The 15516-nt window shown below is 42.1% G+C and overlaps 1 protein-coding gene across 1 annotated transcript in view; it reads left to right on the forward strand.

Moving 5' to 3' along the window:
• NMNAT2 (nicotinamide nucleotide adenylyltransferase 2) overlaps positions 1-15516 on the forward strand; it is a 105000-nt gene that overhangs the window by 74974 nt on the left and 14510 nt on the right. The window contains exons 5-7 of the mRNA XM_060774489.2: positions 4634-4760; positions 10756-10836; positions 11879-11923. Of these exons, the coding sequence (XP_060630472.1) occupies positions 4634-4760; positions 10756-10836; positions 11879-11923 (253 nt within the window). The remainder of the gene's footprint in view (positions 1-4633; positions 4761-10755; positions 10837-11878; positions 11924-15516) is intronic.

Genomic DNA, 15516 nt, shown 5'->3' on the forward strand with positions numbered 1-15516 from the left:
CGAACCACCATGAGAATTTCGGGGGGGGGGCTGAAGCCCCCCGAGGCCCCCCCGGCTACATGCCTGGCTCTCGAGCCACGCGTCCCCCATTCTGTATCTTTGCATTTCATTTTTTTCTGCCATATAATCCAGTTCAAAGCAGGTAATATGCATTTTATATGGCAGTATAGAAGGGGCCTAGGAAAATATTTGCTAATTTTTGAGATATTTTCCCACCTTTCCTATCTCCCAAGAACAGATAGGATTAAGATACCATTAAAGGGACAGGAGGCCAGTCTTGTATTTCACCTCACAATCTTACACATTATAGACTTTTGATTATAATGTATTATAATGTAATGCAATATACTACTTCTACTACTAATAATAAGATATTATTATTTTATATTTATAGTACATGTAATATTATTAATAATATTACAATATAATAGTATAGTACAGTGTTTCTCAACCTGGGGGTCACGACCCCTGAGGGGGTCGTGGGGGGGGGGTGTCAAAGGGGTTGCAAAAGACCATCAGAAAACATAGTTTTTTTCTGGTGGTCATTGGGATTCTGTGTGGGAAGTTTGACCCAATTCTATTGTTGGTCGAGTTCAGAAGGCTCTTTGATTGTAGGTGAACTATAAATCCCAGCAACTACAACTCCCAAATGTCAAGGTCTATTTTCCCCAGACTCCACCAGTGTACACAATTGGGCATATGGAATATTCGTGCCAAGTTTGGTCCAGATCCGTCATTGTTTGAGTTCACAGTGCTCTCTGGATGTAGGTGAACTACAACTCCCAAACTCAAGGTCAATGCCCACAAACCCTTCCAGTGTTTCCTGTTGGTCATGGGAGTTCTTTGTGCCAAGTTCGGCTTAAATCCATCGCTGGTGGAGTTCAGAATGCTTTTTGATTATAGGTGAACTATAAATCCCAGCAACTACAACTCCCAAATTACAAAATCAATCCTCCCCCCCCCCCCAACCCCACTAGCATTTGGGCATATTGGGTATTTGTGCTCAATTTAGTCCAGTGAATGAAAATAAATCCTGCGTATCGGATATTTACATTACGATTTACAACCGTACTAAAATGACAGGTATCAAGTAGCAACGAAAACAATATTATGATTGGGGGTCACCACAACATATGGAACGACATTAAGGGGTCCCGGCATTAGCAAGGTTGAGAACCACTGGTATAGTACAATATAGTAATATTTAATATTGATATTGTACTACAGGGGTCCACAAACTTTTTAAACAGAGGGCCAGGTGACAGTCCCTCAAACTGTTGGAGGGTCGGATTATAATTTGAAAAAAACATGAGTGAATTCATATGCACACTGCACATATATTATTTGTAGTGCAAAAAAGCAATACAATAATTAAATGAAGAACAATTTTAAGAAATATAGACCTATTAGTATTTCAATGGAAAGTATGGACCTGCTTTTGGCTGATGAGATAGGATTGTTGTTGTTATTGTGTACTTTCAAGTCATTTCAGACTTAGGTTGACCCTGAGCAAGGGCCGGGTAAATGACCTCGGAGGGCCGTATTCGGCCTCCGGGCCTTAGTTTGAGGATCCCTGTTGTACTATGATAATAATATAATATATTGTATGTGGAGCCCCCGGTGGTGCAGTGGGTTAAAGCACTGAGCTGCTGAGCTTGTTGATCAAAAGGCCGCAGGTTCGATTCTGGGGAGCGGCGTGAGCTTCCACTGTCAGCCCTAGCTTCTGCCAACCTAGCAGTTTGAAAACATGCAAATGTGAGTAGATCAATAGGTACCGCTCCGGCGGGAAGGTAACGGCGCTCGATGCAGTCATGCCGGCCACATGACCTTGGAGGTGTCTACGGACAACGCTGGCTCTTCGGCTTAGAAATGGAGATGAGCACCACACCCCAGAGTCAGACATGACTGGACTTAATGTCAGGGGATTACCTTTACCTATTGTATGTATATATATCTTGTAAGCCACTCCGAGTCCCCTTCGGGGTGAGAAGGGTGGCATATAAATATCGTAAATGAATAAATAAATAAATCCATTTAACTATCATGAAATCCTACTAAACTAGCTTAAATCCCTGTATTGGTTTGTCCAATCTGCAAGATGAAATTGTTTCTGCAAGATGAAATTGAAGGGAAGTTTGCTTAGAGAGATACGGTATGGTTGTAAAACTGGATAGCACCGTAGTAATTGCACATGATGCTGAAGTGTAGCATGAATCTTCGCATACTGACTCAGGGTTAACTTTGTGTGGCATGTTTTTCAATGTATCTGCTACTGCCAATTAATTCAAAGCAACAGTTTTGTGTATGCAATGAGAATGCACAGCATCTTTCTTTTTTTCAAAGAAGGGAAAGAAAGAAGTGAGCACCCCCTGGCGACTAAGAGAACAATTTGTAATGCTTGTGTCTAAATATGTTCCTAGCAGCAAGGTTGGGCTGACATCATTTCTGAGCTATATTGGTTGTAACCATCATGACCTTCTTTATTTTCCTTCTCCTTCCCTTTCTTTAATTATGTTAGAAATTCTAAGCCACTCTCATTCAAGAAAAGATCTAGAGTGGTGTATGGCTTTAAAAAAAATGCATATTCTTCCATCAGCAACAAAGGTATCTTGGAATAATGCTGCGAGGGTTGAATGAAAAGTAATGCCTCCACCTTCGTAATTCCTCCACAGATGGCAGTACTGGTATGCGGCAGGTACTGGCTTGTTCAGTAGACTCTCCTCTACAGTTCCATTTTGGTGGGAAGCCTTAGCATTGAACAGTTGTGTTGTTAAAGTGCGAAGTATGGAACCCTGCGCAGACGGTCGGTCAATGCGACTTAAACAACGTGCAGTCATTGAATTCTTCTTTTTTTTAGTATTTTATAAATTTTATTAAAGTTTTCAAATAACAATAAAAAGAGGGGGGTCATTACTAAGATATAGGAAAGTAGGAAATTTTTGATAGTATAAGGAAAGTGCAAAAGGTGAGTAAGATTGGGTAAGGAAGAGGTAGCGAAGTGTGGATGGGGGGGAGGGGGGATGAATTCTTGACAGCAGAAGGTGTCACCCCAAAAGAGATTCATCAGAGAATGCAAGCTGTTTATGGTGATTGTGTTGATGTAAGTACTGTGCGTCATTGAGCGAGAAAGTTTAAAGAAGCTGAGGTGGGAACATCTGACTTGCGTGACAAGCAAAGAGTTGGACGTCCTGTGACAGCAACCACCGAGTTTCACAAGCACAAGGTTGACTGATTGATTCAGGACTATCGTCGTATCACTCAGAGAGAAATTTCAAACATAATCAGCATTTCACAAAAACGTGTGGGTCACATTATTACTTTACTTGGCTATCGGAAGATCTGTGCACAATGGGTTTCGGAAACAAAGTGTTGATTTCTTCCGTGATAGCTTCAGGAAACTTGTTCATCATTGGCAGAAATGTATCCAATTGTCTGGTGATTATGTGAAAAGTGAATAGTGGTAGTTAAAGAGCACATCCTAAGGATTATTTCTGTGTTTGATTTATTAAAATATTCCCAGCCAAACCCAAGTAACGAAGGTGGAGGCATTACTTTTCACTCAACCCTCGTAAGTGATCCTGAGTATATATACTTGGTTAAAATCTTAAAAACTATCATTTCCAAAATAATTTTCAAAAACCCAGGACTAGATTGTCAACTTTCTGACTCTTCCTCAGCAAATCCTGAGATCCAAATCCCCTTCTTGTTCAGTGCAGCCCATCCTTGCTTTGTATATGGATATTTCATTGAACCCAGAGCATGCTTGCCATAGATGCAGGCAAAACGTCAGGAGAGAATGCTTCTAGAACATGGCCATATAGCCCCAAAAACCTACAACCCATTATTATTATTATTGTCATTGCAACATCGACAATCCATACTTTGTCTTTTAACACGATTGTGAGGTCAGGAGTATTGTGCTCCAAAACTCTGTCTGAATCCAGAAGTCCCAGAGTAGCTTGACGTGTTCATTCTCTGTAACTTTTTCCGGCTTGTGATCCCACCAGTTCTTTGTTGCAGGCAGATGGTATTTGTGGCACAAGTTCCAATGAATCATCTGAGCAACAGTGTTGTGCCTCTGCTTGTAGTCTGTCTGTGCAATCTTCTTGTAGCAGCTGAGGATGTGATCTATTGTTTCATCTGCTTCCTTGCAGAGTAATGATTAAAAATAATAATAATAATTATTATTAATTATTATTATTAATTCTATTATTATTATTAATATTATTATTTCAAAGGCTGGGTAGCCATCTGTTGGGGCTGCTTTGATTCTGCTTTACCTGAATGGCAGAAACAGGTTGGACTGGATGGCCCCTGGGTCTTCCACTGAAATACTGTTAAATTTATGTTGATCTAAAAGTTTGCCCAAGCCTGATATATGATATATAAAATAATATATAAATATTATGGGGCTCCATGAGAAACTTTTGTTTCAAAAATGGCTCTGTGGTTGAAAAGGTTTGAGAACCCCTGATCTAAACACATATAAGTTTGTGAAATTCCTGCAACTGTCTTCCAGGTAAACATGGTTAGAAAAATAGGGAAAGATATATTATGATTGGTGAACTCAAATTCATTTCCCCAATGGTTTTGAATGCTGTAAATCCCAACTAACAGTTGCTGTTTCTCCTAGCGGGTTACTGGCTGTATCCTCTCCAATGTGAACACACCATCCCTGACTCCGGTGATTGGACAGCCACAGAATGAAACCCCACAGCCCATCTATCAGAACAACAACCTCGCAAACAAGCCCACTGCAGGTAGGTCCCCACGGGAAGCAACAAACTCTGTCCAGGCTTCCTTAGAGGAGGCTGCAGAAACCTTCGGGGCTATAGATTTTCAAGCAGAGGCTACAGATGAGAGGAAAAAGGTAAACAAGACCATCTCATGTTGCCCATGTAGAGTGAAGAGCCAGCCTCAGGCGGCTGAATCTGATTATCAAGAAAAGGCAACATGTCATTTAGTTTATTATTGCTGTAACTTTATTACCAGGGAAGGAAAGATGCGATTGTGAGATTTTTGCCTCCTAGGTCAGATTCATACTGCTAGCTTGGGTTCCTATGTTACCCAGGACACGAGAAAGGGACAATTTGCTGCTTTGCTTCAGGCCGCAAAATATCTGAGGCCAGATCTGCTCATAAACGTTTTCAGATTGGAGCCAAATAATTGCTTTTCTCAGTTTTTCTCTGAATAGTACATTGAGATATCTGTTGTCTTCTCCAGTGCCTTCTTTTCTTCTCTCCTGCCTTTGCCATCCAAGTGGTGTTAGGGATCCACCAATTCAGGATCTCTGCATTGGGCCCGGTCGCAGGAGGCAGAAAAACAAACACCCAGTCTCGGGTGTACAAGAGCAAAGCTTATTTCTGTCATGATCATGACCAGATGGGCTAGCCATACCAAACATGCAGGTCTTGGTACTTTCAAGAGGCTGCTGCGCCCAGTGTCAAATCAAATCAAAACATTTATTTCGGTCATTGACCAGCACAGGAAATAGTGTCACGTTTCCATACAAACCTGGCATGTTTGGTACATTAAAAATATAAATACAACTACTAAAAACACAATATGGGTGAGGGAGCAGAAGGGGAAACGGTAAAAACATACAATGCCCAGATCCATCACCAAATTGTAGATTCAGGGAAGACGATTACTGGACACACAGTTGACTTTGGAACTAGTCATTCCCTGGCGGATTTTGTATGCTGCTGCACAAAACTTTGCGACATTGTAGGTTGTAGCTGAATTAGTATCCGCAAGTAGCAGGGAGGTATAAAATTGTCCTGAATGGCCTGGGTGCTTGTCTATCAAGGGTAAGATAAGCCTGGCACAGGTATCCCTGTAGAACGGACACTGAAGGAGCACATGTTCTATTGTTTCCACATGACCCGAGTCACAGGGGCAGAGTCTCTCTGGCAGGGGAGACACCTTGATCACGAAGGAGGTTTTCCCAGGGCGAGGCTCATCCATTGCACTCCGGGTGTGCTGACCCCTGCGATTTCCCCAAATGCGCCCAGTGTCTCTCAGACATACATTATATAGACAAGACCCTTTGGCGTTGCAGCAAAAGTTATCCAATTACAAACTAGCACCTAGGCTTAATCCCTTATTTAGCACATTGACTAACTAACTTCTCTAATTCCTTATTTGGCACATTGACTAACTGACTTCTTGTAAATCACATGATTTTTTGACAATGGAAAGTACAAATACCTCTTTCCCCCATATATGGCTTTTTAGCCTTCTGCCCGAACTGTCCTCTGAAAGTTGTTGATTGCACATGTTTCTTAGATGCTAACCACAAATGTTCCAGACAATACAGTCCCTTAGTGGAAGCTCATTTCTAAATACAGAGGGGATACATTTTTAACTTTGATTTCTCTAGGTTCATGATTATTGCTCTATCAGTGGGAGATGCAGTGGCATAAGAAGGGCATCAGAAAATGTATTGTCGAAGGCTTTCGTGGCTGGAATCACTGGGTTGTTGTAGGTTTTTTCGAGCTATATGGCCATGGTCTAGAGGCATTCTCTCCTGATGTTTCACCTGCATCTATGGCAAGCATCCTCAGAGGTAGTGAGGCCTGTTGGAACTAGGAAAAGGTGTTTATATATCTGTGGAATGACCAGGGTGAGACAAAGGACTCTTGTCTGCTGGAGCTAGGTGTGAATGTTTCAACTGATCACCTTGATTAGCATATAATGGCCTGACAGTGCCTAGAGCAATCTTTTGTTGAGAGGTGATTAGATGTCCTTGTTTGTTTCCTCTCTGTTGTTGTGCTGTTGTAATTTTAGAGGTTTTTTTAATACTGCTGGCCAGATTTTGTTCATTTTCATGGTTTCCTCCTTTCTGTTAAAATTGTCCACATGTACACAAGCATAAATAAACCATTTTTCCTAGTTCCAACAGACCTCACTACCTCTGAGGATGCTTGCCATAGATGCAGGCGAAATGTCAGGAGAGAATGCCTCTAGACCATGGCCGAAATAACCTTCAACAACCCATCAGAAAATTATTAAAAATAGGCATTATGTTTTCGCTTCTGACTTAGCAATCGACTGAAAGGTTCAGAGAGGCTGTCTACATGGCAGGAATTAAGAAAGATGAATATTGTGTAGATAGCTGGAACAGGTTCAAATAAGCCTATGGTGTCAAGTCAAAACAACTGAATTATTGAAAGGAGAGGCATTTTGAGATGACCAGGTGAATGAGGAGCAAAACTGGAAGTGAAGGGTATGTTTCCTTTTGAGATTGTAAGAGCACTGTAGAATTAGAGCAAGAGTCCATCTAGTAAATCTTGCTGGTGAATGTGAGTTTTGTATATAAATTGTTTTTGGTTATTTTTCCAAGCATACTTCATACTTTCTGGCAGAAATGGAACAGCCTCTCTCATTTAGGCTGTTGTCTGAAAACAATATTCTTACTAGAAATGCCTTGGGCAAATTATGTTGTGGAGAGGGTAAGCAAAGGCTCTAGTCTTGTGCTAGGATCAAGCTCTATGTTACATATAAAAGTATGTGGTAGGACCCCAACTGAGAGGTTGGAAAGAGTGCCAAAGGAAAGAACTTCTTCCCTTTTTTGCACTAACCTTTTTCTCCTGCTTCAAAACCAACACTAACACCCTGCTGCTTTCCTCCCTTCAGGGTTCATGCACATAACTTATGCATATACACATCTAAAAGGATAGAAACATCTGAAGGCAGTTTTATATAGGAAAAGTTTTGGCAGAAAAAGAGTTATGTACGCCCTCACACATAAAATCTTAAGGCTGTTTTTCATTTAAAAGAAAAAAATGCTGGTTATTAATATTTGTATGTAACTTGCAATGTGCCCTTTATAACATTATACCACCCTAAATTGCTCCGACTTTCTGGCCGTCTTCATATGCTGGTGTAATGGAGTCCCACAGAAATCTTCCCATGACACACAGCCACTTCCAGCGGCTGTGTATGGAAATCTGTCTCACCAGCATGTGAAGATGATCAGAGGAGTCCATTTCCAAAAGTCGCATTTCCCTGACTTCTGATTCAAGAGAGTGGCAGGAAACAGTGGAAAGCCGGAAGAGGATGAGGAAAAGTCATGGGATGGCTGGCCATCCCCAAAGATGGATGTTGCCAGGGTAGGGCACATCCCCACTCATAATAATAATAATAATAATAATAATAATAATAATAATAATACACTTTATTTATAACCCGCCACCATCTCCGCAAAGAGGACTTGGGGCAGCTAACATTTATTTATTTATTTATTTATTTGTTTACAGCTTTTATATTCCGCCCTTCTCACCCCACAGGGGACTCAGGGTAGATTACAGTGTACACATATATGGTAAACATTCAATGCCAATTTTTGACGTACAAACATATACAGACATAGACAGAGGCTATTTAACTTTTTCTGGCCGCCCGGGAAGCTGTCGCTTTCATTGTCCATCTGTGACGCTGATGAAGCACTTCCGCATTCCCCGCATGCTTCCCCGCTGGAATGCTTTTGCTGGAGTCTTCTTTATGGCCTCATAAATCAGTTAATTTAGCCTCCCCACACTTTTAAGATGGTACCTTATTTTCCTACTTGACAGATGTAACTGTATTTCGGGTTGCAAAGGTCGACAACAGGCTACACACAATTGGTTGGAAACCCACTCCAACCGAGGCTGGCTTCGAACTCATGACCTTTTTGGTCAGAGTGATCTTAATGCAGCGGACACTCAGCCAGCTGCGCCACAATCCGAAGCCCAAAATAATACAACATAATAAACACACAATAACAAAATACATCATAAAAATATGAAATAACAAAATCAACAATATAAAATAATATTAAGGATGCTTTCCTCCACTTTCCTCTGCTCCGCCCCCCCCCCCCCCCGCTCCATTCCCTCCTGCCCATGGAATAAGGTCCTTAGACTGATCATCCGGTTGCTATATATAGACCCTTAAGAGCTGGAAAGAGAGCACAAGAGCCATTCTGTCTAACCATGTGCCATTCAGGAATACACATCTAAAGCACCCCTGAAAGATGGCCATCCAATCTCTGATTAAAAATTAGGGTAGGAAAAAGCACCATTCTTTCAGGTAATTTGTTCCACTATCAATAGGTGTTTTTGTCAGGATGTTCTTCCTAAAGCTATTGTGGACTCTCTTTTCTTCCAATATGAATCAATGCTGTATGTCTTAAACTCCAGAGGTGTGGAGTTGTCACATCCATTTGACCTCAGCTATTTAAATATGGTTGTAATCTGAGGTTTTAGTCTTCCCTTCTTCAGGTTAAATCCCCACTTTCCAAAGCTGTTCCTTAAGGTTTGTTTCTAAGCCCTTTACCATCTTGGTTGCCATCTTCTAGGCATGTTTCGGCTTGTCAATATCCTTCTTGAATTGTTATTCCAAGAACCCAAATTTACAGATGGGATCTGACCAAAGCAGAATGAAGTGTTATTATTAGGTGGTTCTCAAAGTGTGTTCCGTGGAGCCCTTGGGGCTCTGTGAAGTATACGGAGGGGCTCTGTGGTTCTCTCCCTCTCCAAACTTTTCCTTCTCTTTCCTGCTCCTCCCACTCCTCCCATCTCCCACCTCCCTCACCACCTTTTCAACGTGCTGCCAAAAGCCTTTTTCACTTGTTCATTTTGCCACTAAAAGCCTTTTTTCCTCACCCCCCTTGCCCCAAAAACCCTTTCTCCCCTCACTTCCCTTACCCCCAAAAGCCATTTTTCCTTGCCTGTCTTGCCACCCAGATACCTTTCTCTTCTCCTTCCTTGCTTCCAAAACCCTATTTCCCTCCCACCGTTCAGGGAGTCCTTTGATTGTGGTTTACCTGCCTGACAGAAGGGGGTTCGGCTGGATGGCCCCTGGGGCCTTCCACAGAAATACTTTAAGTTTATGATTGTCAAAAAGTTTGCTCATGCCTTATATACATTTAAAGCTGTGGTTCAACCTGTGGGTCCCCAGATGTTTTGACCTTCAACTCCCAGAAATCCTAACACCGGGTAAACTGGCTGGGAGTTCTGGGAGTTGTAGGCCAAAACACCTGGGGACCCACAGGTTAACTACTGATTTAAAGTAATATAACATACAAAACCAATACTTATTATGGTCCACAGACCCATCAGTAAAACCAAAACTATAATATATAATATATAAACATATATTGGGGCTCCACGAGAAACGTTTGCTTCAGAAAGGGCTCCGTGGCAGAAAATGTTTGATTGAGAACCCCTGGTCCTAACACAATTGTGAAATTGCTGCAACTGTCTTCCGGGTAAACATGGCTAGGATGGACTATACTTTTGTACACCTACTCATGCTAGATCTCAGAGTGAAGTTTGCAATTCTAATGATTTTCACTTAAATTTGGTGATATAGAATCATAGAATCATAGAATCAAAGAGTTGGAAGAGACCTCATGGGCCATCCAGTCCAACCCCCTGCCAAGAAGCAGGAATATCGCATTCAAATCACCCCTGACAGATGGCCATCCAGCCTCTGTTTAAAATCTTCCAAAGAAGGAGCCTCCACCACATTCCGGGGCAGAGAGTTCCACTGCTGAACGGCTCTCACAGTCAGGAAGTTCTTCCTAATGTTCAGATGGAATCTCCTCTCTTGTAGTTTGAATTTTAATTTCTTTGATGTAGTTCAGGGAAACAAAACTGTAATGACAAATACTACCATCAGTATGTGAAATAAAGCCATTTCCAAAATACTTTACAAGCATAAAACTGCTCTTTATTTATTTATTTGTTTGTTTGTTTATTTATTTACTAGTGAAGCTGTTGGGGAAAGTGGGTGAGAGCCTGAGCAGGATTTGCTGTGTTCGTCCCCCAATGGAGCGTTTCACCTTTGTGGGTAAGTTAAAGAAATGTATCTTATCACTAGTAGTTAAAAATCATGATCTATGAGTGGAAAAAAAATCAGTCATTGAAATTGTCCTGGAGTCAATGACCAGAATCCTGTTGGTTAATCACATCTAGAGTAGACCCACCAAATTACTTATTGAATGGCAATTCAACAGATACGTAAATCTTGTTGGTTCTATGGGTCATTTCTAGTTGAGAGCAGCAGTTGGATTCCTCCCAACGTTTCACAGATGATCATGCAATATTGGAATATGGTCAAAATTACAAATGTTGTGAATGGAAGAGAGACACAAAAGCTAAAAGAACCTGAAGTCCGATTCAGAACTACAACCACTGCACCACAATGGTTGTCAACAGATGTGTTGCCATGTGTGTTACGTAGTACCAATTGTTATCATTGCCTTGAGCAGTGCTATTCAAAGTGTGGTCCCTGGACCAGTACCCATCCACAAACTATCAGTTACAGATCCTTAGAGAGTTTCCAGGAAAGAAACAATTATTTGTATCTAGGGGATACAAATATGGTATCAGTCTCCACCACACTGAATGAAAAGGAATTCCCATTCTCGTACCTTAGATAGCACAAGTAGCACTGGTTTGGAACATTAATCTTAATTTCATTATTTTAACATTGTATTAAGAGCCCCCGGTGGCACAATGGGTTAAACCCTTGTGCTGGCAAGACTGCTGACTAAAAGGTCGGTGGTTCGAATCTGAGAAGTGGGGTGAGCTCCCATCTGTCAGCTCCAGCTTCTCATGCGGGGACATGAGAGAAGCCTCTCACAGGATGGTAAAACATCCAGGCATTTCCTGGGCAACATATTTGCAGATGGCTAGTTCTCTCACACCAGAAGCAACTTGCAGTTTCTCAAGTTGCTCCTGACACAGAAAAAAAAAACATGTTTTAAGGACAGTTGTATGAATAAATGATTATTTACTTGTGATTTGCACTCAGAGCAGTGTTTTAATGGATAGACCTTGTGAAATCTAAGTTCCTCCTTGTTCTTTTTCTCTCTCTTCCTCCCACCCAGATGAGAATGCAAATTTGGGGACAGTGATGAGATATGAAGAAATTGGTAAGTCAAGATCAAAGTTTTTAAAAACCCCATATTTACTAAATGTGACAGAGGAAAGGGGTTCCTTCCAAAACCATTAGTGTCAGGAACCAAAGGTGACAATTATCCTAGGGCACCAAATGGCATGTGATATGGATGTTTTGTGACAGGTTCCCTGTCTCCTCCTTGTACAGGAGGTGGCTGTAGGGAGATCAGATTTATATAGGGGAAAGTAATCATTTATCAACTTTCTGTGGTCACAACCCCACCACTGTTGTTAGCCACAACAAGGAAAATATATGGAATGAATAATGCTCAGTCAAACTGAATCAAAGCCGCTTTTTCTCGTGTTGCCAGACTAAAAACTGGAAGCAGCTCCTGACCCTTTAACTGATGTGAAGAAAGGTGAATTTCAACAGATGTTGTTTGCCATGCAATCCAGACTAAAAGCAATACCGGTTAAAATTATTTTTTCTATACTGCCATAGAAGGACAGAAGCCATCTCCAGTTTTCACTCTAACAACCCTATGTGTGTGAGTGAATTCACATCAGATTAGAGCAAATAAGGAAAGGGTTTTTTTTTTCCATTGTAAGGGCCAGATTGCCAACACAGAAGCTTTAAGGTGGTTGATGTCATATACTAGGATTTAATATATCCAGATAAATATGGCCATTCCATTTAATATATCCAGATGAATATGGATCAATCCTGATAAGACAGAGGTCCTCCAGGTCAGTCGTCCATCTGGTGGCAACCTGTGCTGGACGGGGTTGCACTCCCCCTGAAATCACAGGTCCGCAGTTTGGGGGTCCTCCTGGACTCAATGTTGATGCTTGATGCTCAGGTGTCGGCAGTGGCCAGGAGGGCCTTTGCACAATTAAAACTCATGCACCAACTGCGACCTTACCTCGTGAAGACTGACTTGATCATGGTGGCCCATGCCTTAATTACCTCTAGACTGGACTACTGCAATGCACTCTACGTGGGGCTACCCTTGAAGACAGCCCGGAAACTACAACTTGTCCAACGTTCGGTTGCCAGATTAATAACTGGGGCAAGTTACAGGAAGCGGTCTGCCCCCCTGTTTAAGGAGCTTCACTGGCTGCTGTTTATTTTCCAGTCCCAATTCAAGGTGCAGGTTATCACCTATAAAGCCCTAAACGGTTTGGGACCCACCTATTTTCATGACCATATCTCCCGCCATGAACCAGCCCGGGCCCTTTGATCTTTGGGGGAGGCCCTCCTTTCGCCTCACAGTCTCATCTTGTGGGTACAAGGGAGAGAGCCTTCTCCGCTGTAGCACCCCGACTCTGGAACTCATTACCCGGAGAGATTAGGATAGCCCCCACCTTAGAAACCTTTAAAAAGAACCTTAAAACCTGGCTTTTTTCCTGCATATGAGTAGGCACACAACCTCACACTATTGCTCCCCTCAACATTTTCTGTCATTGGAGCACACGTCCCGTTCCCCCCCCCCCCCTTCCCCCCGGTCGAAAAGTTTGGTTCTACAACCCTGTTCTATGAGCCCTCCTTGGCAAATAACCTACTCCTTTTTTTTATCTCACCCTGAGTTTTTAACATTTTATCCTGCACATACAGGCTGCCCATTGTCATTGTGATTGTATATATATTGTTTTCTTAGATTGTTCACCGTATTATATGTTATTAATGTAATTATTATGCTGTTGCTTTTGTTTTTATTTTATCTTGTTGTAATTTGTTTTTCGCGCTTGGCCTCATGTAAGCCGCCCCGAGTCCCCGTTGGGCGAGATGGTGGAGTGGGATAAATAAAGATTATTATTATTATTATTATTATTATTATTATTGTTATACACCATTGACACAAACATACAGGTACACACAGGTGACTCTGATTTTCCCTGGTTTTCTGATCAATATGTGATCAGATCCTGGGATATAGAGGCAGTGTGGAAGGGGCCTAAGAGTTGCACAAACATTTTGTGTTCCTTGAAGGATAGCATTATAATTCTCAACACTTACGGTGCCACATAATGCATGCCAACAATAAGATTGCAGTGATTTCAAAGAGGGATGAAGAACATATGGCCTTCTGTTTCTTGTTGGACAATCTCCCAGCATTCTTCCCCATTACCTCACAACCTCTGAGGATGCTTGCCATAGATGCAGGTGAAACGTCAGGAGAAAAAATTGCCTCCAGAACATGGCCATATAACCCGGAAAAACGTACAACAACCCATTCTTCCCCATTAGCTATAATGCCTAAGGCAGCTGGTAACTGCAGATTAGCATATGTTTCTAAGCCCTGGTTTGACAAATGGCTCCAAAAGAATGCAGAATTCCTAGCTGCTCCTTCATTGAAATGAATCTGAAGTTACTTCCAGTTTATTTTTCACTAGTTTTCTACTAGTTTGTGGGGATGGGGTTGTGAAGGGCCAATTCTGCCACTGAGATGTCTTTTGATGTATTTGGGTGATAGCTTTGATTGATTTGGAGGAATTTTCTGCCATGAATTTTAAAATCTGCCCCATATAATGGCCTCGAAGTGGCTTGGGGAGATACACTTTGCCCACCCCGCTTATATAATAATATATAATAATAATAAACTTTATTTATACCCCGCCACCATCTCTCCGATGGGGACTCGGAGCAGCTTACATGAGGCCAAGCCCAAACAACAAATACAATAAAGAAAACCGAAAACGCAAACCGAAACGCGCACAATAACAACATCATAATTACACAAAACATGTGAATACACAACAATATAAAATTACAATAAGCACAAACACAATGACAGTGGGCAGGCTACATGCAATGACCAAAAGAAGAACCAATCAAAAACTAATCAAAACTCAGGCGAGATAAAATAAAAGCAGGCTATCTATGGAGGAGGGCTCATTTAGCGGGGGTTGTGGAATCAGGCTTTCCCAAGGAGCGGGGGGAGGGGGGGATGTGTACTCCAATGACAGAACGTTGAGGCTGAGCAACAAAGTGAGATTGTATACCTACCAACGGCGCAGTGGAAGAGCCAGGTTTTAAGGTTCTTTTTAAAGGTTTCTAGCGTTGGGGTTTTCCTAATTTCTCCAGGCAATGAGTTTAAGAGTCGGAGAGCTACAGAGGAAAAAGCTCTCTCCCTTGTACTCACCAGGTGAACTTGTGAAACTGGCAGGGGTGAGAGAAGGGCCTTCCCAGAAGATCGGATGGTACATGGAGGGAGATACGGTCACGAAGGTAGGCGGGTCCCAAACCATTTAGGGCTTTATAGGTGATAACCTGCAGCTTGAATTGGGACTGGAAAATAAATGGCAGCCAGTGGAGCTCCTTAAACAGGGGGGTTGACCACTCCCTGTAAATCGCCCCAGTTATTAATCTGGCTGCTGAACGTTGGACAAGTTGTAGTTTCCGGGCCGTTTTCAAGGGTAGCCCCATGTAGAGTGCATTACAGTAGTCCAGTCTAGAAGTAACTAAGACATGGACCACCATGGTCAAGTCAGACTTCACGAGGTAAGGTTGCAGTTAGCGCTCATTGTGCGAAGGCCCTCCCGGCCACCACCGACACCTGCGCATCAAGCGTCAGCGCTGAGTCCAGGAGGACCCCCAAACTGCGGACCTGTGATTTCAGGGGGAGTG

The sequence above is a fragment of the Anolis sagrei genome, chromosome 4, assembly GCF_037176765.1.
Source record: "Anolis sagrei isolate rAnoSag1 chromosome 4, rAnoSag1.mat, whole genome shotgun sequence".
Taxonomy (NCBI): Eukaryota; Metazoa; Chordata; class Lepidosauria; order Squamata; family Dactyloidae; genus Anolis; species Anolis sagrei.